This window comes from Pocillopora damicornis, chromosome 8 (assembly GCF_964200805.1).
Source record: "Pocillopora damicornis chromosome 8, jaPocDami1.2, whole genome shotgun sequence".
In the NCBI taxonomy this organism is placed as follows: domain Eukaryota; kingdom Metazoa; phylum Cnidaria; class Anthozoa; order Scleractinia; family Pocilloporidae; genus Pocillopora; species Pocillopora damicornis.
Window position 1 is genome coordinate 11,637,324 of NC_142677.1, and position 22,533 is coordinate 11,659,856.

General features: G+C 39.1%; 4 protein-coding genes across 4 annotated transcripts; 1 reads left to right on the forward strand and 3 right to left on the reverse strand.

The window, feature by feature from the left end:
* Positions 1 to 921: 921 nt before the first annotated feature.
* LOC113682524 (uncharacterized) lies at positions 922 to 8,865 on the reverse strand. The gene is made up of 13 exons (XM_089181113.1): positions 8,397 to 8,865; positions 7,288 to 7,430; positions 6,458 to 6,568; positions 5,730 to 5,895; positions 5,473 to 5,615; positions 5,176 to 5,283; positions 4,797 to 4,878; positions 4,319 to 4,461; positions 3,938 to 4,045; positions 3,181 to 3,256; positions 2,951 to 3,094; positions 2,126 to 2,374; positions 922 to 1,519 (listed from the first exon to the last, which is right to left on the reverse strand). Exons 1-13 carry the CDS (start codon positions 8,530 to 8,532, stop codon positions 1,479 to 1,481), a joined length of 1,650 nt encoding a protein of 549 aa, XP_089037239.1. The 5' UTR covers positions 8,533 to 8,865; the 3' UTR covers positions 922 to 1,478.
* A 1,179-nt stretch (positions 8,866 to 10,044) lies between these two features.
* Positions 10,045 to 13,843, reverse strand: LOC113682554 (uncharacterized). Its single transcript, XM_027199715.2, has 4 exons — positions 12,240 to 13,843; positions 11,602 to 11,670; positions 11,064 to 11,153; positions 10,045 to 10,655 (listed from the first exon to the last, which is right to left on the reverse strand). The coding sequence occupies exons 1-4, from the start codon at positions 13,335 to 13,337 to the stop codon at positions 10,605 to 10,607; spliced, it is 1,308 nt and encodes a 435-aa protein (XP_027055516.2). The 5' UTR covers positions 13,338 to 13,843; the 3' UTR covers positions 10,045 to 10,604.
* A 358-nt stretch (positions 13,844 to 14,201) lies between these two features.
* LOC113682553 (uncharacterized) lies at positions 14,202 to 22,048 on the reverse strand. Its single transcript, XM_027199714.2, has 4 exons — positions 20,802 to 22,048; positions 19,782 to 19,850; positions 19,614 to 19,703; positions 14,202 to 14,347 (listed from the first exon to the last, which is right to left on the reverse strand). The coding sequence occupies exons 1-4, from the start codon at positions 21,909 to 21,911 to the stop codon at positions 14,297 to 14,299; spliced, it is 1,320 nt and encodes a 439-aa protein (XP_027055515.2). The 5' UTR covers positions 21,912 to 22,048; the 3' UTR covers positions 14,202 to 14,296.
* LOC113668067 (uncharacterized) lies at positions 15,087 to 18,769 on the forward strand. The gene has a single exon (XM_089181109.1). The coding sequence runs from the start codon at positions 16,019 to 16,021 to the stop codon at positions 17,822 to 17,824; it is 1,806 nt and encodes a 601-aa protein (XP_089037235.1). The 5' UTR covers positions 15,087 to 16,018; the 3' UTR covers positions 17,825 to 18,769.
* Positions 22,049 to 22,533: the final 485 nt, after the last annotated feature.

The window sequence follows — 22,533 nt, forward strand, 5'->3', positions numbered from 1 at the left end:
TATTTTTAATAACACTTGTTGTACTTTGTAATGAAAAAAGCTGTCGTATCTCATTAGTTCTACGTGCCATACGACAATCCATTCCAAGTTTATTACAAAGTGCAACAGGTGTGACAGCCTATTTTATTACGAAGTGCGATGACCTGTTATAATAAACGGCGATAAGTGTACTTACAAAGCTGCAAGTGTGAAGTTTTTTACTATACAGTGCGACATAACATAATCAGGTAAATAATACGTTCGACTTTGACTTTAGAAACCAATGTCGCACCAAGATCAATGGAAAACAATGCATATGGGAGGAAAATACATTGGGCCGCTTATTTACACGCGGTTTAACCCAAACCACGGTTTCACGCAATCAGTTGGCTCCAGACTCTCCCTGTAAGAGAGTTGATTTGATGAAATGAATATCCTTCCACTGTTAGCTGAGCTTTCGAATCTCTTGACGTTGTTAACAAAAATAAATGGTTAGATAAACGGTTCAACTAAATTGTGCACTGGTTAGGACGCGGGTTTGTTAAAAACGGCTAAACTTTTTAAATAATCAGACCAATAAGTCCCTGAATAGTGTCTACATGGCAACACCCCATTTCAGTTAAAAAGCGTTAAGAAAGTCACAATGTACAGTGTCTAGAAAAGGTTAGTCTAATATACTTCCTCACGATTCACATATTGAAGCACATCTAACGAAGCAAACTTACTTGCAAGAGTGGGGTAAAGGGCGGAAAAAAGGGATTTATATGCACGTTGCTCAACACATCCGAGAAAAGAGACACAGTTTTCGATTTCAGACACACGTTTTCAGAAGTCTGTAATGGTCATGGGGTCCTGACGTTTTTAAAGTAACAATGTATCACACATCATACGTTACTTTCATGAATTGAAGGCTAAGGAAAGGTAACTTTTGAAGGATCATGATCATATACAAATTTCTTTTATTGAGCGGATCAAGACTTCACTGTATGACAGTCAAAAAAAAATTATCTATCATTTAAATCCTGTTCAGCGTGGGTAACCAATTACTTCATCTAAAAAAATAAGTCTAAAAACATGTTCATTTCTCTTTAGAGGATTCATGAGGATAATTCCTCTTTTATCTTGTCAAATGACATACTTCCCGGCCAATAATCGATCGATAGCTGTGCGTTTTCCGTTAAAACATGAACTTTCACCAAAATAGATTTATACTATGTGTATTTATCTGCAAATTTTCATCCAGTGATTGGTTTTTATGAAATTTTGCCATAAATTGGCGAGATTTTGCCAATCCACATCATATATATGAACTATGTTATGCCAACATTAGCTGCATTCATAACCGATCATGGTCCAAATACTATTCCTCGATGTCGGAAGAATATTATTCTGATGTTGGTTATGGTTTCAGTTCTTGTCCTTAGCGCATACTGTTAAATAATTTCATCATTGGCCATAGTTGTCTTGTCGCAATTTAGCGAACATAGAAATTTTCTGGATTAGCTTTGGTTGAAGAGAGGCAACATGAGATTTTGGAATTCTGGAGAGAAAACAAGGAAATGTATTATCATAAGTATTAGAAGTCAGAATGCACTGGCATTACAGTTGTAGTAACCTTGGATAACGGCTTAGTTCTCCTCCTCAATTATCAGGCGAGGAGTAACGTTACATTCGATCAGGGTTCCTACGTGATCTGAGAAGAGAAAAGAGAGGAGAGAAGGAGAAGGCAGCAGAAGGATAAGAAGAGGAGTTCAGTATGGAGGAGAAGGAGAAAGACAAGGCGGATGAGGATGTAGACGAGAAGCCGAAGAAAGGGAAATCGAAGAAGGAGAAGGCAAAGGAAGAGGAGGAGGATGCGCAAGTAAAGCGGAAGATAGAATTTAATAGAAAGTACGCATCTGTGTGAAAGACAAGAGATACTGAAGGAGAGGAAAGAAGAATTTAAGGGGCAGAAAAAGGGAAAGGAGAGAGAAGAGAGAGAAGAGCTGGGTTGGGAGAGAGAAGAAGGATGTAAAGGAGCAAGAGACACTACAGCAAAAGAGAAAAAAAGGAAAGAAAAAGGAAGAAACCTTCGAGAGCTAAAAGAGATGTAAAAAACGACCCTTTTAACTTTTGCTTTTTTATTTTCAATTCCTCTGTTACCAACCTTCAAAGATAACATGTCCATCACCATCGGGATCTGCTAACTGAAGAATGTCCGCAAGTTCGTCCTCTGTCATCCCTTCCGAACCCGGCATTTTTTTTAAAGCGTCTTCAAGCTCATGTAGTCTGAAAAAACCCTTCTCCTCTCGGTCGAACACTTCAAATGCATCCATCAGATCTGAATCGCTTTGATGAAAAGAGCTGATTTTGGTTATTATCGGAATGAAATCCAGGAAAGAGATTTTACCGTCACCTACACGAAAAGAGACAAGGTTTTGGATTTCATCTTTTAAGTATCGCATGACAAGCGACAAGTTATTGATTAGTTATTGGCTAAGGGAGCGCTAAACTTAAGGACTAATCATCATTCATTTATTCATCGACTAGGGAGGGGTCGAAGGATTTTTGGTTGAGCAGATGGTTTTCAGGGGGGAATGGGGTGGGGATCAGTCGTCGCCAACAGAGAACAAAGGGGGGAACTGTGGAACATTACAAAGCCTTATGGAGGATCGGGTAGATTTTCATCATGGCACCGATCCCCTTCCGACCCCCCCTGGCGATAAATAATGTTCGGTCCCTTGAGAGGTCCAAGTTCGCGGCCAGGCCATCGTGCTGAGGGCGAATTAATTTCTCCACGTAATCATACTTATGGATATCGGCGAGCTAACAGGAAAATCCGACGAAATACTGGGAGGAGAGATTTGCAATGGCCAGGATACCATCCAGGGAGGAATGGCAATGTTTTCAGAAACTTTCTGCTACAGAAATGTGAAAAAGCTTATGCAGGATGGGCTACTTGGTTTATCAAGGCCTGGCGTGACGGTCTCACCTGTTAGGCTATATTCAGTAGTGATGACATCCCTGTCGGTTGATGTGAGATTATAGCCAAGCGAACGACATAGTTGCATGACTTGTTTCAGAGATATTTTACCCGATCCTGTTCTATCGTACACTGAAAATGCTGTCTTGTATTCTGCAAAAGGAGACAATCGCCTTCCATAAGATGGCTAAGTCTGAGGCGACAACTTTTTCAGGGTTAATGATGATACAAACGCTAACCTTGCAACTGCTCTTCAGAAAAGGACCTCGCGGCCTGCTGCGCGAAACTCTTTCGTTTTCTATCCGAAATGTCATGCTGCAAAGTGAAAATACAGTGTTCAACTATGTATGTGCCTATTTTAGCGACATCGATGCCTGCTAAGTTGTTGATTCAAACATTTTCTGAAAAGTGAAGCAGCAGTGAATCATCCACGTTTTTGTACTTTGTGGAGGAAGAAAAAATGCGGATAACTGGGAAAGCATACTTCGGAACAAGCCCAGGAACTAACAACCACATCGGTTTTAAAGTGTTGCTGGGTTGGCATGTGCTCTTACAGGCTGCTGTTTCTGCTCCAAGATCATCGTTGCACCTGAAACGTAAAGCATGAAGGGTGCCGAAGGAAGCATAACGTGTGAGGTCTGAAATTTTGCGGTGAAGTGACTCTAACCTTAGATTAAAATAGAATTCGCAGTTCATTTCGCTAATCCGGAAATAAAGGAAACAGTCACCAACTAAAGAAGCTATTGATCGTTAAACCATTTCTCCTTATCAGCACCTTGGGAAATGTATAGAGAACAGTATGGAGAAATTGCATATTGATGTTACGGTGTAAAGGGTTAATTGGTCAGCACGACAATCTAATAGTCCACAAGGCCGTATCAATTTCAAGCCAAGCCTGTTGAAGAGTTTCAGTCTGTGGGTCGCAGAGCTTCTAACGATATAGGCTATTCACAGGATAAGAAAATAGGAGTGAACCTTTTTTTAATGCAAGCGTACCTCACTGGTATCCGCTTTTTTGATGTGTAGTCTCACTCGTCTGTCTGCTTCTTTTATCTTGTCGAAAGCAACTCTTAATGGAACGTTTGTTACATTCGCACCATCAATCTGTGTAATAAAAATAAAACATTAAAAAAACGGAAGACCTTGATATGAGAGGATATCTTTGGTTTCATATTGACCCCTGTAATTTGTACAGAGGTTTGGTCTGATCCTCCTTTTAAAATTCCAAATGGAAATCCTCTAATCACAGTTGAGCATTAAATCACGACCTCTAGAATCTTCTGACGCGCTAACGGCTGAATAGAGCGCATTCTCAGTGCATCTTTATCTTATTGAAGATCAAAAAAAACTTGCTTTTCTCTCTGGAAAGATACCAACCTTAAGTATTTTGTCTCCAGGGCCAATGACTCTTTTCAATAAACTTCCCCTTTTGACAGCTGTTATGAAAATCCCGGGATCTCCTGGTACAACAGGCCTATCTCGTCCACCATTGATCTTCAATCCAAGTTTACCAATCCGTCCTGTGAACAAAATGTTGAAATTATTTTGACTCTGATTCTCTAACATAGGTCGGCCTGGTTATAAACGCACTATTTCCGCTGGATCGAAAGTCCTCCAAGGTTAACATCATCAAAAACAAGTGCGACCTGAAGGCAAAAACAGGCAAACTGCATAAATTTTACACTAGTCATTTCGAATTGCAAGAAGTTCACGGTATACAGAACTCAGTCTTTTGGAATATCCTAATTAGCTGCAAGATAAATGTTGCAAGCTGAGAAGAAAGTAGATCACGTAGTTTTCATTTTAAAACGTTGAGTTTAGCATGGTTAGTTCTGCAAAATTACAATTCCATTACCTTTAGGACCAGTTGAAATTTCTATAATTCTTTCATTCTCCCCAGTTTCCTCATCTTCGAAAACCCGAATTTCTGTATCATCCTGACAAAAAGCAGTAAACAATAAATAAATCATTTTTTAAAAGTAATTGAAAAGGTAACTAACTACATACTTGAACAGACCGGGAAAACCGGAAATTGTACCGAATGAAAACCGACAGAAGAAATCTGGAAGCAAGGACACGAACCAACAAAAAACTTAGCCAACAAGTAATTCCATGTCCAAAAATCGAACCCAGGCCACAGCGATCTAGAAGACAAGCACTCTCACCCAGCATAAATACCACTTTGAAACTTCAAATTAGGTGTGTTCCATCAAAAATAGAAAATTTTTACTAACCTTTGCGACGGAAGTCTTCGCGATTTGCATCTTAACTACTTTGTCAGCGCCACGTAAAAAGTTGAAGAATGCGTGCTGAGGAACATTTGTGACGTCAATACCATTAACCTGTGGATCGAAGCGTAGATTAAGTGGCAGAGAACTAAGTTCAATAAAATCTTGAAATAACATTTTGCATTTTAAGACGATCAACAGAGACGAGCTATTCAGGAACCCAAATCTTTGACGACAAAGCGGTTGAAATAAAGGGTATGGTCGCACAAGTGAGGTATGGTCTGAAACCAAAATGCATCTTACCTTAACAATTTTATCTCCGACTTTGACGTCTTTCGACAATGAGCTGCCTTCTTTTATCTCCTTAATGAAGATTCCCGTATCTCCGTCTATTGACTTTTCATCCTGTCCCCCGTATATCTCAAAATCAAGAGGCAAAAGTTGTCCTAACGGAAAAAAAGTGGCACATGCATATGTTCGCATTCTTTACAAGACAATCCTCTTTTGGGGGGTAAGAATTTTTTTTAATCGAGCTACTTCAGGTATCTGGATTCACCTACCCCAAAGTCCAACCGCAATTTTTACAGTAACTTTCTCGCTTGCGCCTAAGTTTGATTTGAATTCCTTTTCCAATATTCCACTGGTACTCCCAACTCCTGAGTCGCTGTTTTCAGTGTCAAAGGTCACTGTTCCCCAAGAAACCACTTTTGAAGACACCTCAGAGACCTAAGGACACCCGAGATACATTAAATAATTTAAGGGACTGATAGAAATCAATTAGACTAGGAGGGAGTAGAAAAACCCATGGATTGAATGATTCAATTTATGCACTACCATGTTAATTGAAAGTGACAGACTGACTATGAAAGTGAAATGACAGGCTGGCCGACAGACGGACAGAGTGACTGACTGACTGGTTGACTGACCGAATGGCTGGCTGATTGACTGGTTGACTGACCGGTTGACTGACTGATTGGCTGACTGATTGGCTGGTTGACTGACCGGTTGACTGACTGATTGGCTGACTGATTGGCTGGTTTACTGACTGGCAGGCTGACCCGTTGACTGACTAACTAATTGTTTTGAGTGACTAACTGACTAACCGTCCAACTAAACAACCCACTGGCTGACCGAGTGGTTAGCTATTGAACTGTGTGACCCACAAATCATGAGTCCCTTTTACCAAGTCAAGTGACTAACTTACTGAGTAATCAACTAATGTATTGATTGACTGATTGCTTGATTCTGGTAATTCTGACTGCATATCAATTCTTGTACTAAAGCTTACCTCGTCTAAGCCTTTGGGCATCCTGACATTTAGCCGTGCCCATTTATCAGCAAACTCGAGCAAATTGTCAGCCACTTGACGGGGTACATTTGTAACATCGACATCTTCAATCTGACATAAGTAAAAGAACTACAATACCCTGTTTTTTTTTTTCACTCTTATAATAGCAACGGGACTTAGAGTAAACTGAAAACAGGCCCTCACTGTCAGCGCTCCAGCACGAGTATTTCTTCACAAACCAGAAAGTTTAAAGTCTCGACCGAAGCGAGCAGGTGAGAAATCTCCGAGAGGTCCGGCACTATCAATTATTAGCGCTATACTTCTCACTGGCTCGCTTTGCTAAAGGCATGGAGGTATGGAGAACTGCTGAGAGCCTGATTTGAAGTACCGCAACTTTAACAACCAGCAATTTGTACAGTATAAACTTTCTCTTGCCGGTTGGCAAAGACTGAAAGCAGCTTTAAGTTGAACCTATGAAGGGGTACAGCCCGTGTAGGTTCTATGCTGCAATAGTTTATAGAGCCATACAGTACGCGGCGGTTGTTATGAAATGACGAAAAACACTTATGTTACCCGTGACACTATTACTGAAAAAAAACGTGTTGAGTACTTATCAAAAAATGTATGAAGCAACACGCTAGTGGGCATCACTGCACGGTCATTATCAGTTATTTTAACACCCTTCTATTTTGCCTAAACCCCTCCCCCTTCCAACCCCACCCCACCCCACCTCTTTTTCCTTCCAATCCACTTGCTCTCTTCCCTCATTCTCGTTCCAGTACTACGTAGAGCATTATAGAAGCTTTGAGGATTTCTGTGAAATAACTGACCTTTGCTATTTGACATCCAGGACTCAAAAGTTTGTCCGCCTCGCTTCCAGGCCTTATATCGGTGATGAAAAGTCCAGGATTCCCTGGAATGTAGGGCTGATCGTTACCACCAGCGATTTCCACATCTGCGTCACTAATTTCTCCTAGGAACAGAAAAAAAATACCAGATGGTGAACTTAATGGTGGGCTTCGATAAGTATTCTGACTATTCAGTATTTGAAAGTATAAATAGGAATAAATGACAACAAAGAAAATTTGAATGAAAAAATATTTGCCTGATTTAGTAGTACTGAATGATGCGAATATGATAGGTCTGAAATCGGCTTGATACTTAACCTTTAAGCCTCAATAGTGACCAGCATCTAATTTCTCCTTTCAATATCACCGCCTGATCAAATGTACAGATCACGAGAATGAATGAAATGATCACCAAATATGAAATGTCTCGATGTTTGAAAAAATTCTCTCAATCAGTAAAATAAGAAACATGTGGAGAACAGTGACGAGAATTTACATGTTGATATCGGGGCTTAAAGGGTTAAGGCAAATATCGCTACTTTGAAGGTTTGTTTTCGTTGAACACCGTGATTGCTGCCAAAAAAATGTGAACAGATTTTCTATAAACAACTTTTTAATTGAGCCGTTCGATAAGTTAGCGAAAAAGATCATAGAGATTGACTAAATTGATGTTGAATATTGGAAAAAGATTTGCTGAATAATAGTCGCTAAAAGAGCAAGTAATTTCGTTGCATTTAATGTTAAAAGCTTCATATACGTCGAATAATTTACCGTTAAATACACAATCAACTGTTGAAGTATCCCAAAGATGTCATTGAAAAGATAAACAATTGGTAATTTTTTTATCCTCTTCGAGGTAAAGCTTGTATGTAATCGGATCAAAATCAGGTTTTCATCGTGTTCTCCTGTGTTGCACCGGGGATCGATCGAGAAAGTTCCGTCTTCGCGACGCTGTCAATAATAATCAATAATAATGACTCTAATCGAATTTATTAAGATTATAAAGCAAAATCAATAAATATGTACTTTGCATAGTTAGGTTTGTTGACACGAATACAGATAGGACAAGTTTCTGAAGAATAAAATCTTACCTCTTGGTCCAACTGAGACTTCCACTTCGATTTCAATATCTTGAGTGTTTGTAAAGGAATTTTTTTCATCGTGGCTTTCATCTGTGGGATTCTTGGACTTCAAGAAAGCTCGGAACTTCCCTCTCCTGTTGGCCATTATAGCAGCGACGAGTTCTATCGAGACAAACCACGTTATAACTACTTCTTCGGGAGAATAAACAGTTACTTGGTCAATACTTGTGTGAATAACAACATTATCTGGCTGTCGTTATCGATAATTCACTCAGTTGTAAAATGGCCACGTCCGATTCAAACTCTTTGCGCCAAAGCCTTCGCATCATTTGCCCTGGTATGAATCGTCGTGTCTGTCTGGTTCCAAAGCGACCTTTATCGTAATAATTTCTGTGACGTATATACGGTTTGCCGACGAGAATTTATTCTTTTGTGGCAACTTACAGAGGCTCGACTTCATATTGTTGTTATTCTTAGCTTTCCTTTGTGACTTGTTAAATGAGCCGTTCTGAAAACACAATTTGCATAAGTCCGTCTTCCGTGCTTACTCAGCTAATTTGTGTTTTGATTTTCCCGCCAATTCTTTTGTGTAAGCGGTATATATCTATCTGGCATGCGCAACCGACCTTTATCCAAAATAGAGACTGAAAATAAAAAATAACAAACTTTATAAACTACACAGGAAAGTTTCATCGTGACAGCTATTTCTTAACCCGAAAAAATGACACCATAAATAAGTTGTTTATTTCGTAACAACGCAAGTAATTGGAAATTCAGGAACACACTTTTAATTTCTTGCTCCTAAGACTTTCTGTTTGGTGATCTTTGAATTTCAGTTGATGAAGCTTTAATGTACCTCTCGGGAATTAGTTTTCATGATCAGCAATAATTTAATTCCAGCCGACGAAGAAGCTAATTCATACCAGTTTTTTCTTACGTCACAGTGACAATCGCTCTAGCTCGAATTTTGAATTTTCACTGCTAAGTTCTCAAATGGAATCCTGGTTTTCGTGGTGTAGCGGTTTCTGACCCGCTAAATACATTTAACAAATAGATTCCAAGTTGCCGTGCGTCTGTTCAGTAATAGATCACAGATGACGTCAAAATGTTGTAAGAACAAAAAAGTGGCACACGAGGCACAGCCGAGTGTGTCACTGATGTTCTTACCACATTTTGACGTCCTCTGTGATCTATTACTGAACAGACGCACGGCAACTTGGAATCTATTTGTTTTATATAATAAAGAATTAAAATATAAGGAAAAAAGTTTTAATAATGACGTCATCCATACGTCTGTCCTCATGTCCTTATTGATCATAAGTGAGAACCAATCAAAATGCGTGCATAGCTGAGCTTCTTATATAAAACTGAATAACTGGCAGTTTTCATCGAAATAGTCTCCTCAGAACACAACAATCGTCAAGACTTGATTTGAATTCTGACCTTTTTCCTTTTTATTTGATGCGTATAGTTAAAAAAGTAAGAGAAAGAAAAGGCGTAAAAACACTTTTATTTACCTTTTCTTTCTTATAGCTATTGTTGTTATTGTTTAGTTGTTTGTATTTATCAACATTTAGGCGGTGAAACATTACGGAATCAATCTGATTAATATAAAACGTGCAATACACTCAGAGTCATTGTTATCAAGCAACGATTGAGACTGTAAATTTACTAAACGTTTTATTAAAATGACACATTTTACAAAGAAAATATCTTGTTGCAACGAACACGCTTATGCAACTCGTAAGTAAATTCTGAGGGTTCAATTGAATTACCATGCCACACTGTTATCCAGAATATTTCATCAGAGAAGTGAAATTTGTTTTCAGTATCTACGACCAAAAATAGTAGACTGACCCGTCTCGTTAGTAAACTTACTTTGTCCGCACATTTTAGTTAAACAAAGTGAAATGATTGGTTGGAGTCATCATTATTCTTCAAGTTTGATTGGTTAGTGCTAACAACTACAGATCTGTCTCTTCCTTTTTGAAATATTTCCAATACTATTGCAAGCAGAGTCAATCGCGAGGCGATGAGGAGGAGATCATGCAAAGGGCGAATCACGCGCGAGAAGAGGAGTCCGAACGAAAAATTTCATTGTGGTTTAATGTTACTCCCCTCCACGAACGACTCACTGCTTCGCGCTCGCCTCCACTCTCCTGGATACACGAACTGAAAAGACTTCTGTTCTGTAGGCTGTTTACACACGAAGACGTTTCATCTAAGCTCATACAGAAGGGCGAAATATGTGATGACCACGCCAGTTACCTGAAGAAAATCAGCAAAAGGCGTTGTTTAACATTTGGAAAAACAAATTACCTCCGTCAACCTCCTGTGCGTACCCTGATGATATTATTTCTAAGTAATTGTAGGCCTTCGTTTGACGTCCTATCATTGAAACAGAGCCGGCTGACTATGATTTATGAAGAGAATCGTTAATCTATCTTTAACGAACGTCAGACCGGCCCGGCCTCAGCCTTAGCCCCGAGCGTTCACTCTTGCATCGTTGTCCTAACGAAGTCTGGGAAGGGGAGTCTCTCCGTGAGGACGCACCCTACAATCGGGTTCAAATTTGACCAGCCGAGAGCGCTTGGGGACTAGAGTATACAACAACATGATGACACTTATCAAAGGAGCACTGGTAACACTTGGTGGTAAGATTCAGGTATTCATTACCGTAACAATCAGCGGTTTTGTGATTGGTACCAGTCCTCCTGCTGTAATTGCCACGGGATCTCCGCCTAACTTCGCCAGGAACAACATCAACTGAAGAAGAAGAGAGAACTTGGTATTAATGACTATTTACTGCCAGATCACGGTTCATTAGGTCTTATCAGTCGAAGAAAATGGACGTCAACATAATGACTTCTCAACAGTGAAGCAATTTTCACTCGAAACTTGGAAGCATTCCAAGACTGTATTGATTTTACTTCACCACGTTTTCTGACTGGTCTAAAAACTGCGTGCCACAATTAATCAAATGCAAATTTGCCTGAATCGTGACTTGGTCACCGCTTTTACACGTTCCATGTAGTGTGTTTGCTTGTTTGTTTTTATCTTATTTTTAGTTCTAAATGGCTTTCGTGATAATCAAACGAAAACTTTATTAAATAAGTATCAATTGCACACTGAGGACAAAGGTAATTAATTCTAATGTGGCACATGTAACCTTTTCCTCTTTAGAAAAACATCACAACAACGTGTCACAACAAACCTCCGTATGTGTATCCAGATCAACATTTGATATTTGAACTTTCTGCACAACTTCTGTAAAGGAATGAATCTGTCCACAAAGGAAACAAAAATTAAATATATTATTTGTTAATATCCTCGATTACTTTCATCAAGTAAACTTATTTTTCGTTCCGTGTGTACTCCGTATATTTACTAGTTAAAGCAAGAGAGGTTGCCCAAATATTTTGACTCCACCTTCATCTCAGGCTCATATATAGTACCTCCACTATTGGCAGTAGAGGACCGATCAGTAATTATCGCCTGTGGCGGAGAGGGTGGGGGCGCACAGAAATTTGGCTGCGTGACAATAGCATTTACCTGACCTCCCCTAAAGTTCTGTAAAATTCTTATGATCCCCCACGTTGGCAGTTAATTAGAAGTCAGTCCCCCTTTATACTTTTTTGGCGTTGACTGAATTCCCCCCCCCTCCTCTGTTCCCGATGAAAACCATGTGATCCCCCCCCCCAAAAAAAAAAACAATTATCCAACCCATGCCCCCTCGGTGATAAATGATCGCTGGTCCCTTAGTAATGTGAAGTCAATAACTCTAGCGATCACGTGTTCTGGCATGCAGCGCAACAAAAACAGTCTAAGGCCAGTCAAATCTTCATCACTCACCCAGCTATTTAACTGTGCACCCAGGAAGGAAACTCCTATCATGATGCAAGCAACAATAATAAACCAAAACGATAAAGTCACTTTGGTTAAGACATTGTCAGTCTTGACGAAAATCAGGTTGTAAAAGAGGAAGCAGAGCAACGGGATGTTCGTGACATAAACAACCAGGGTCAAGAACTTAAACAAGTTGTCCACTTTTCTGACGGAGCCACACAACGAGGAATGTTGTCCCCTCAAGATCTTCACTCTTCTCACTTCACTGGCGGAGGCAGTCAAACGCAGGGTCTTCCTCAGACGGCGGCATTGATGGATTAAAGTTAGGCAGACGGCGGAGAAAATGGCGAAAGGCATCAACCAAGCAGCTGAACTGTAAATAGCCACAATGAAGAAAAATACCTTGGCCGCTGTGCTTGTAACAGGAAGGGGTGAAACCATAGCTTGTGCCACTGGTATAAGGGATTCCGAAGAAAACAGGATTAAGCCATACAGCACTGTGTTCATCAACATTAATAAATACGCGACCATCGTCGTTCGTTTCACGCATTTTATCATGTACGACTCGACGACAAGTTCGTGAAAGTTCGGCTGGGAATTCCAATACAACAACAAACTTTTCAAGGCGGACTTCCTAGATCTCAAGTTCATGGTGAAGAAACAGATCGAGGCTTGGAGAGCTGTTTGTAAAAACCAAAGAAAGGCTGGGAGTATCATTGTACCAAGATTATTACCGACCCAGAACGATGCTAGCGTCTTGCCGAAGTTCATCCACAAAATCGCGATCACCACGAACTGGTACGAACGCATCAAAAATGCCGATTTCCCTCCATATGCGACAAATTCTCCTGAACAAGTACCCCTCACGTCTTGATAGTACAAACCGAACAACTTCATTGGGAGGAATATACATTGTAACTTGGCAATCATACAAATCTTCTTTATAGCACTCAACTCTTTCTTGGTTGACTGGTTTGCTTCGTCTTTCCCTCCATTTGACATCTTATCCATGTCTTTAAGATTAATTCTGGGCGAATGCGGCTTATTAAAGTCGGCTTCGATAGACACGTCTAAAAACTCAACTCCGTTCGGTTGAAAACTCATTGTCGAAAACCGTTTGTGGAGTAAAGGTCCGAAGCTTAATCTGTGATGAAAAGTTACACGCACACTTTGACACAATACTAGCAGATTTTTGTCACGTTAGGTATCATGCGCTGTCACCTATTGCGTGCTGAGGCATGATGCGTCATCAAAGATCTGTTATGGTCTAAATCACATGCAAATTTTGATGCACACTTATCATTCACTATTCTCAGAAATCTTGTGAAAGATGCCTTGCTCTTAGGCCTGATTAGATGATTTTAGAAGACTCGATACAAGACGAATTACAAGAATTTTAATCAGGTTAATTCACTGTCAACCTTTCTAAATCCGGTAGGCGGTAAAGCCGAGATTTAAAGCAAATATTGACAACGCTGATTGAGTCGCGCGTGAATGAGCCTTTACAAATCCCGCCCTACCCCTGAGAGAAGTTTGCAAGGTGACCCTTCTGCACGTGATAATCATTTTGTTGATCTTGTGTATCAAGTCCTTCATTAAAACGATATCTATTTTACACACTCTCTATGTTGAAATGTGAACGGTTTAGCTCTTCTCTTTTTTTTTTTTTTGCCAAATTCCTAGCATGCAATGGGTTGGCGAGATTACGGAGCAACATCTCCCTCAAAAAAGGCTGCTTCGTTCGCTCTCTCTAACAAGAAAAACCAGTGTTGTTCTCTCTCAAGATATAGCAGTTTTCAAAACGATTGCATTACAGGTCAACAGTTCATTACCATCTCATTATCAGCAAAAAAAAAACGTCGAGGCAAAAATTCAGACCACCCAATAAGAGTAACCTCAGTCAATAAGAATATATGCCAAGGCGTCTCAGCCCATTGCTCAACACAAATATTTACCAATATAAGCAAATAATGGTCCATTTGCCGTTTATTTGTTCATACACATGAACTGAATTTAAAGAATGTTCAGAAAGAGACCGATCGATATTTCATCAATATATCGCCTCACTCCAACTGATATAAAAGAGTAAAATAAGTAATGACCACACCAGTTACCTGAAAGAGAAAAATAAAAACTTCAGCGAAATTTAAAGAGAATAATCTTTTCTGCGTTTGGTGAAAACTAGCTCACCTAACGCTTGATTGAGGAGGGAAAACATGGTAAGGGAATAGTGAATTTGAAAAAATATATGACAAATATATGACCTTCATATATTCTTAACCAATAGTGAATTTGTGGAACTTTTGAAAAAACAGAGAAAACAGCGCGGTTGATTTTCCATCCCATTAAGACATAGATCGTATGGTTAAGCATTGAACTTAAACACAATATCAACACGCCGACCTGGAACAGAAATGTAAAATTTAAATTTTTAAACACTACAGTTTTATTCCTGAACACCAGTGTGAAACTAGCCACGCGGCAGCGATTCAAATACGTTGGTGCAAGAAACATATGAAACTCCTTGTTAACAAAAGGTTCTATCATGTTTCCGACGGCCACGCCCATCAAAAGCTCTCTTACAATAAAATGAAAATTTGGTAGTTTTGTGCTTACTGTGATTTTCATGAAAAATTTCACAACTGGTTACCAACGGTTTATTAAACTTACATGTTTATTGCATCTTAATTGCACTTTTTTAGTTCGAAAAACATAAATTAAGTCATGGTCCTTGGAAGTTTGTTTTATTAAGTCGAGTCAATTTTTAAGAAATCTGAGCGCGAAAATCAGACCTGCCAATGAAGACTGAGGAACAGCTTCTCACTGCATGCCGGGATAGACGTGTTACCGCCAGATTTGAAAACTGTAATAAATTCCCCGCGTTTTGGTGTGCGATTCATAAATATTGATAAAAATTTTCTCACGGACCGATGGCCTTCAAGTTTTACCAATATCTGTTTTTACTGCTGCTATTCATTTCCATTGAAAGAAGTGAATCGGCTGGGAACAATTCAGGAGAGCAGGGAAGCAGTTCATCAGGTGATTCTGTTCCTTCGTTCTCGTACGAAATAAACAAGTAAGTATATAAAATAATATTATTACTTTAAATTTTAACACTGTAAAGGGTACCGTCGGAAAAGGTAGTTGAGCTCGGAAAAGGAGTAAATGACATAGAATACAAGCGCCGTAACCGGCTCTAGAAGTAGGAAATACTCTTCCCGTAATGTCAACAATTCTAAAGTAAAATTGTGTTACATGTTTTTTATGTTAGCGGCATTTAAAATAGATTTACCGATGTTCCATTTTTTTCCTTTAGTTTCCTCATTTACACCATATCGAAGGAGAAAAAGAGTGATGACGGTGGAGGTAACGATTCTCCTATAGCATCTGTCGTGAAGAAAATTTTGGAAGATTCAGGAGCACATAATGTGGAAGTAAACAAACGCATTTTGAACGTTTTTAAGAAAAAGATATCAATCCTCCATACAGCGTTCAAGCGGGCAAGCAAATCAGGCGGAAAAGCCCTGAAGAAATTAGTTAACGGGTGGAAATTTGGACCAAATTATAAATTAAAAGTGTTCTACAACGAAGTTGACGTTTTGAAATTAAAGGGTGATTGCGATCGGCTGAGAGGTGAGAAAAGAGCACCCGAGGAGTGCGTGACTGAGCAAGCAGCTAAACGGATTTGCCTTGAAGAGAAATTGAAAACTGCCCTGGAAAAGTCACAGAAGAAAGACGAAGAGAGCAAGACACGATTTAAACGTTTGGCAAAAAGGGTTGCAGACATGTGCTTGGAAAAAAGGTCAAGAGGCCCAGCAAAGAAAAAATCTTTTCGGCAGTACACCCGACAACATCAGGCACGTGTCAAAAAACAGTTGAAGGAACAATGTCACACAACCCTGTCATTCCTTGGTTTATATAATTATGTTGCCACCAAGGTAGATGTCTTCAATGAGGACACTGGTAAGTTAGAGACTTTTAGTCTTCTTGAAGAAGGGGAACTTCCTTTTATTGATAGTACAGAAAAGGAAATGACAGACAAAGAGTTAGATGACCTTAATATGTGGATGTATTTAAAAGACAACTTTAATATCTCCAATGAAGCCTGGCGTGAGTTTTCAGTCAAGGCAAAAGATATGCCAAAACTGTCTCAGATAACAAAACGGATAAATGAGTTAAATACTTCATGGAATTTGAGTTGCACTCCGGGTGAAGCAGAAGGTGTTCAAGTGAAATTTGAAGACAGCCTTCGAAAACAGTTAACAAGACTGGACTTGAAAGAGAACACAATTAAGGTAAAGCTCAGTGGGGATGGAACACAAATAGGAAAGAGGTTGAAAATAGTGAACTTTACTTACACTATATTAAATGAGAAAGATTTAGCCATGGGTGAAAAAGGGAATTACATTTTGGCAATAATTAAAACAACTGAAAGCTATGAAAATTTACAAGAGAGTCTCTCTGATCTCAGGAAGGAGATGGAATTGCTTAAGATAATTACTGTAAATAATTGTAAATATAATATTGAGTATTTCCTTGGTGGAGACTGGAAGTTTCTGGCTTGTGTTTGCGGCCTGGGGGCTGCAAACCAAGACTATGCTTGCATATGGTGTAAGTGCCCCAGGCTACAGAGGTGGGATACAAATAAGCAATGGTCTATGACTGATCTTAGTCTAGGGGCACAAAACCTAGCACAAATAAGTCAGTGTGCAAAATCAAAACAGTTCAATTGCAAAAATAATCCTCTGTTCCCATTTATTCCTCTTGATCATGTAGTCATTGATACTTTACATCTGTTCTTACGAATTTCTGACAATTTAATTGAACTTCTGATCAGACAATTAAGAAGACTAGATAGCATTGAGAAAAAGGTAACATTTACAGATGGATTTCCAAGAGATAAATATAAATATATGGCAGGTTATGAAATGCTCCTTAACAACCTGGGAGTTTCATTTCAGTGGCACATTGGGAAAGAAAGCAAGAAATTAGAGTACAGAGACCTGACTGGTCCTGAGAAGTTAAAATTGTTTCAATATATACAAATATCAACGATTCTTCCTACTTGTGAAAACAGTGCCCAAATTCAAAAGCTATGGGCTGATTTCATAGATATTATTGGTGATTTAAAAATTGATTTTCATTCTAATGATGAAGTTATGCATTTCAAAGGCAAAATTGGGGATTGGTTAGGTAACTTTCTTGAGTTATACCAAACTAAGGATGTCACCCCTTACATGCATGCCCTTTATGCCCATGTTACAGAATTCCTTAATCTATACACAAACATCGCCCACTATACTCTGCAAGGTATGGAGAAGTACAACGATAGGGCATCAAAGGATTACTTTCGATCTACCAACCACAGGGGAATTGCTGCACTCAAACAATTATTTCTGAAGAAAAATAGAATACAATACCTAGAGGCAGCTGGGTATTCCAGGGTCAAAAACAGCTACAAGTGTTCCAACTGCTCAAACATTGGGCACACCATTAAGACATGTACATCACATTGTATACATTGCCAGCATCCTACATTCTGCTCGCATCTTGTTAAAATTAATGGGAAATGGACCCCAAAATGTATGTAGGGTTCAAGTGATTGGCAAAGCCTTTGTAGCAGTCCTAACAACATAATTTGAACTTATATCCCACTTGTTTCATGTTCATTTTAGAATATATAACAGTGAACCTATACTTCTGCCTCATTGAGTAATTTAAGCCTTTGACAAATTATGTCCTTTGAAATTCGCAGTGTAAACTATGCAAACATAAACAATGCAAAATATATTTTGTACATGATATTAAAATAAAACTAAAAAGCTCTGCTGATGTACTGTCTCTTGTTACCGTCTCCCCTAACGAAGGTTAAAACTAAAGCATACAAGCCTTCTATCTCTGACCGTACAAATTTCCTTCCGATGTATTTAAACTCCATTATTGGGTTTCTCTTGGACAACCAGTATTTTACTGTTCCATTGACAACATACGCAAAGTCGCCATTTCCATTGAAAATCCTCTCATTCCACCTTAACCCTAGTATATGATCCAATTCAGCATTATCCTTGATTGTATGCACCTTCTTCCCTCTGATCTGAATTCCTTTTACAACCTTACCAAGTCCTCTATCAAAAACATCAGGGTCAACATTAACTTCGATCCTGATGTCAGGATCATCACGCCGCCCTGACCACAGCTTGCGCTTTATTTCTTGATAGACATGTCCATGGAAGACGTTCGTCCTGTCCTCAAGAGATATTTCTCTAGGAATATACGTTTTCTCCAGCCGTTCGAATAGAAACATGTTCTCGTCCTGACAGTCACGCCATTCATCAGCTTCTTCACTGTAACCTTTATAGTGAATTTTAACTTTTTTCTTCTGTTTATCGATCGCGACTATTTCGATTTCATAAAGTTCATTATCCTTAGCTGATTTGTGCCTCTTTTTCTTCTTGTCTTCAACCGCCAAATATTCGTTTAAAAGCCGTTTTGGAGGTTGCGATATCCGTTTCATTTTTTCCGCCATTTTCAATCATAAGAGCTCGCGCATGCGCTTGGAGCAATTTTACTAAATCCTTCAAGTAAGATTACTCAAATCAAATGTTCCACTCACTGGGGAAAGAGTTTGATATGAACTAATCCCAAGTTTCTCTGAGCAGTTACATGACATGCGCGGACGTTTTACGGTTTTACGGTTTTACGTTTTATGGTTAAGCATTGAACTTAAACACAATATCAACACGCCGACCTGGAACAGAAATGTAAAATTTAAATTTTAAACACTACAGTTTTATTCCTGAACACCAGTGTGAAACTAGCCACGAGGCAGCGATTCAAATACGTTGGTGCAAGGAAAAACTCATCCCAAGTTTCTCTGAGCAGTTACATGACATGCGCGGACGTTTTACGGTTTTACGGTTTTACGTTTTATGGTTAAGCATTGAACTTAAACACAATATCAACACGCCGACCTGGAACAGAAATGTAAAATTTAAATTTTAAACACTACAGTTTTATTCCTGAACACCAGTGTGAAACTAGCCACGAGGCAGCGATTCAAATACGTTGGTGCAAGGAAAAACTCATCCCAAGTTTCTCTGAGCAGTTACATGACATGCGCGGACGTTTTACGGTTTTACGGTTTTACGTTTTATGGTTAAGCATTGAACTTAAACACAATATCAACACGCCGACCTGAAACAGAAATGTAAAATTTAAATTTTTAACACTACAGTTTTATTCCTGAACACCAGTGTGAAACTAGCCACGAAGCAGCGATTCAAATACGTTGGTGCAAGAAAAAACTCATCCCAAGTTTCTCTGAGCAGTTACATGACATGCGCGGACATTTTACAGCTCTTTTCAAATGTGATACATTACCGTTACAATCAGCGGTTTTGTAATGGGTACTAGTCCTCCTGCAGTAATTGCCACAGGGTCCCCGTTTAACTTCGCCACGAACAGCATCAACTAAAATGGAACAAATGATAATTATTAAACGTGGCTCAACAACGCAGTAATCTGGAAAAAAATAATGTGAAGGCAAACCTCTGTATGAGTGTCCAAGTCCACGTTAGCTATTTGAACTTTCTGCACAACTTCCGTGAAAGAATGAATCTGAACATTAAATAAGATTTGGAAATTATAAAGACCTTTTTTTTAGTTACATTACTTATTCAATAGTTTATTTCACAGATAACGATCAAATGACTCATCGGTTTATTTATGAAAGACTGGTCGAAAAAACTCCATATTAACAGCACATATTTTTTACAGTTAACAAATAGCCTGGGCACAAGTCACAAAGTTCAGTCCAAGGGAAAAATCAAAAAGTTAACCCTTTAACTCCCAGAAGTGATTTACGTGTAACTTATGCCTATGATCAGTCCATACATTATCCAGCAAACAGGTAATGAAAATTCTCAAACTTGTCAAGTAGAAGGTTGTTGTCTTGATCTAACACCAAACTCTCGTAACTAATTAACAAGGAAATGTATAGAAGCTAGAAGGGAGAATTAACAAACATCTCTTTCATTTAATGACTTACGTTAATTGGTTCACCTGAATCCTGTACATGTGACTGAGATGTATTTGTCCAAAATTATTTTTTTTTACCACATTTCAACTTCCTTGTTGCTTTAGTTACAATTTCAAAGTTTTCATGAGTAGTGCCGCTTTAACAGCACAAGATCGCGCAGTCGCAAATTTTAGTCAATCCGCTCGATTACATTATTAGGTACAAAGGTTGAAAGTTAGTCTCTTTCTTACGCGTCCTATTGTTTTGCCATCTGGTATTCTAAAAACTAATGGGCGTCAGAAAAATTCATACAACGCTTAAAGGTTCCGACAATATTTAACATTCCTTGACTCCCATTTATGGTGGCCTTCGCCCATCGACTCGAACACAGTGCACAGAGAAAGTATCTTCATGTTTTGTTTCTTGACTTATTTACTCTTATCAACCATAACTCAAATGCACGTTGGTAAATTATTATCTCCCTTTTTGGATCATACCCCTTTCTTTACTAATGAGGAGGGGAGGGGGGCAGTTTAGCTTTGATAGCTTACCTTGCTGTTCAAATGGGCCCCAAGGAACGATACACTCACCATTGCAAAGAGCACAACAAGGGACCAAAAACTCATGATCACATAAGTCGTCGCATCGTTATTCTTGACGAAAATCAAACGGTAGAAAAGAAAACAAACTAGTGGTATGTTGGTGACATAAACCACGAGAGTTACAAATTTGAATAAGTCGTCCACTTTTCTCACAGAGCCGCATAATGACGAATGTTGTTGTCTTAAAGTCTTGACTCTTCTCACTTCACTAGCCGAAGCAGTCAAGCGCAGTGTCTTTCTAAGACTTCTGCATTGATGGATTAAAGTCAGGCAAACAGCTGTGAAGATAGCAAACGGTAACACCCAAACGGCCGTGCAATAAGCTGATATCACAAAGAAGAGGATCTTTAAAGTCATGTTATCGAGCGGAAATGGGGACAGGAATGCACGAGCAAGATATAGCATCGATTCCGAAGGATAAAACAAAACAAGGCCATAAAACACAGCGTTTATCGCCATAAAGAGATATGTTATAATCAGAGTTCGCGTGACGCATTGTACCATGAAGGGCTCTACCACTAACTCGTCAAAGTTGGGCTGCGAATTCCAATATAACAACAAGCTTTTCAAAGGGGACTTTTTGGATGTGATTTGCATAGTGTAGACGCAGATAGACGCTTGTAAGGCGGTTTGCAGGGACCAAAGCAAGACAGCGGCTGCCTGACTGTAGTCGGTACTGAGCAGTTTCTCATCAAGCCAAAATGAAGCGAATACCCTCCCTACGTTAAACCAGAGAACCAACAACACAAAAAACTGATACACACGTTTCAAGAGAGTACAAATCCATCGACCACGTACAATGTTGCTTGGGTGATGAGTGTTATATTCTTCGTACAGCAATCCGAAAATTTTCATGGTAAAAAACAGGCACTGCAACTTTGCAATGAGACAAATCTTTCTTCTCTGCGCGGCTCCATTAGTCGCTGCAGTTGTCGAGATATTGGCCACATCTCCTCCGTCTTTGCTTCTCTCTCTAACCTCGTTCAAAATGACCACAGAGGAATTGATACCTCCGCTATTGGCGACTTCTGGACTAGTAATGTCGTAATTATTGCTCATGGTCCTTTTACCTTGCTATTTCTTCAGTGAGGCTGTCTGTTTTCATCCAGCCAAGACAGGTTATACATATATTAAGCAAGTCTCGTTATGCCCAATTAATTGTTTCATAAAAATATGTCACCTGCCGCGAGATCGGTAAGGACGATCACAAAAGGACAAAAAACATAATTAAAATTCTAATTTGATACAACATACCCAGCAGTTTTCACGATACTGACATTTTTGTATAAAACTCCTTCAAATTTCAAATGATGTCTACCAATACTGCTTGTTTTCAAAGAGTGGACAGAAATTTGGGGCTAGATGTGAGGTTACTCGTTGAATTAATTCAACCATGAATATGAAAGCGATCTTCGCGGTAGTGAACACTACTTAAGCAGTAGTGAAAATAAGGCCTGAAAAAAAATTCAGGCCTGTTCATTTCTGCGAAGATCACTTTTATCATCACGAAGATCACGTCTTTATCCGCAGTTCAAATATATGACTTTCATATATTCACAGCCGTTTAATTCAATCAGGAGTCTTTAATCTCTTGATTCAACAAATTCGTAGAAATAACAAAGGCAGCATCTCACCTAAGATACCAGTATGAAGCTCATAAAGGTGCACTAACTAGTTAAAG

What these genes read in the sequence shown, in the direction of transcription:
- LOC113682524 (XM_089181113.1), bottom strand. Translation starts at nt 8,532, where the DNA reads ATGGCCAACAGGAGAGGGAAGTTCCGAGCTTTCTTGAAGTCCAAGAAT. An exon ending in AATTTCAACTGGTCCTAAAG is followed by an intron (nt 4,462 to 4,796) that starts GTAATGGAATTG and finishes TTTTGTTCACAG; the next exon opens with GACGGATTGGTAAACTTGGA. An exon ending in CTGGAGACAAAATACTTAAG is followed by an intron (nt 4,046 to 4,318) that starts GTTGGTATCTTT and finishes TTTATTACACAG; the next exon opens with ATTGATGGTGCGAATGTAAC.
- LOC113682554 (XM_027199715.2), bottom strand. Translation starts at nt 13,337, where the DNA reads ATGAGTTTTCAACCGAACGGAGTTGAGTTTTTAGACGTGTCTATCGAA. An exon ending in GTGCACAGTTAAATAGCTGG is followed by an intron (nt 11,671 to 12,239) that starts GTGAGTGATGAA and finishes CTTTGTGGACAG; the next exon opens with ATTCATTCCTTTACAGAAGT. An exon ending in ATCTGGATACACATACGGAG is followed by an intron (nt 11,154 to 11,601) that starts GTTTGTTGTGAC and finishes CTTCTTCTTCAG; the next exon opens with TTGATGTTGTTCCTGGCGAA.
- LOC113668067 (XM_089181109.1), top strand. Translation starts at nt 16,019, where the DNA reads ATGTGCTTGGAAAAAAGGTCAAGAGGCCCAGCAAAGAAAAAATCTTTT.
- LOC113682553 (XM_027199714.2), bottom strand. Translation starts at nt 21,911, where the DNA reads ATGAGCAATAATTACGACATTACTAGTCCAGAAGTCGCCAATAGCGGA. An exon ending in GGGCCCATTTGAACAGCAAG is followed by an intron (nt 19,851 to 20,801) that starts GTAAGCTATCAA and finishes TTTAATGTTCAG; the next exon opens with ATTCATTCTTTCACGGAAGT. An exon ending in CAAAACCGCTGATTGTAACG is followed by an intron (nt 14,348 to 19,613) that starts GTAATGTATCAC and finishes TTTCTCTTTCAG; the next exon opens with GTAACTGGTGTGGTCATTAC.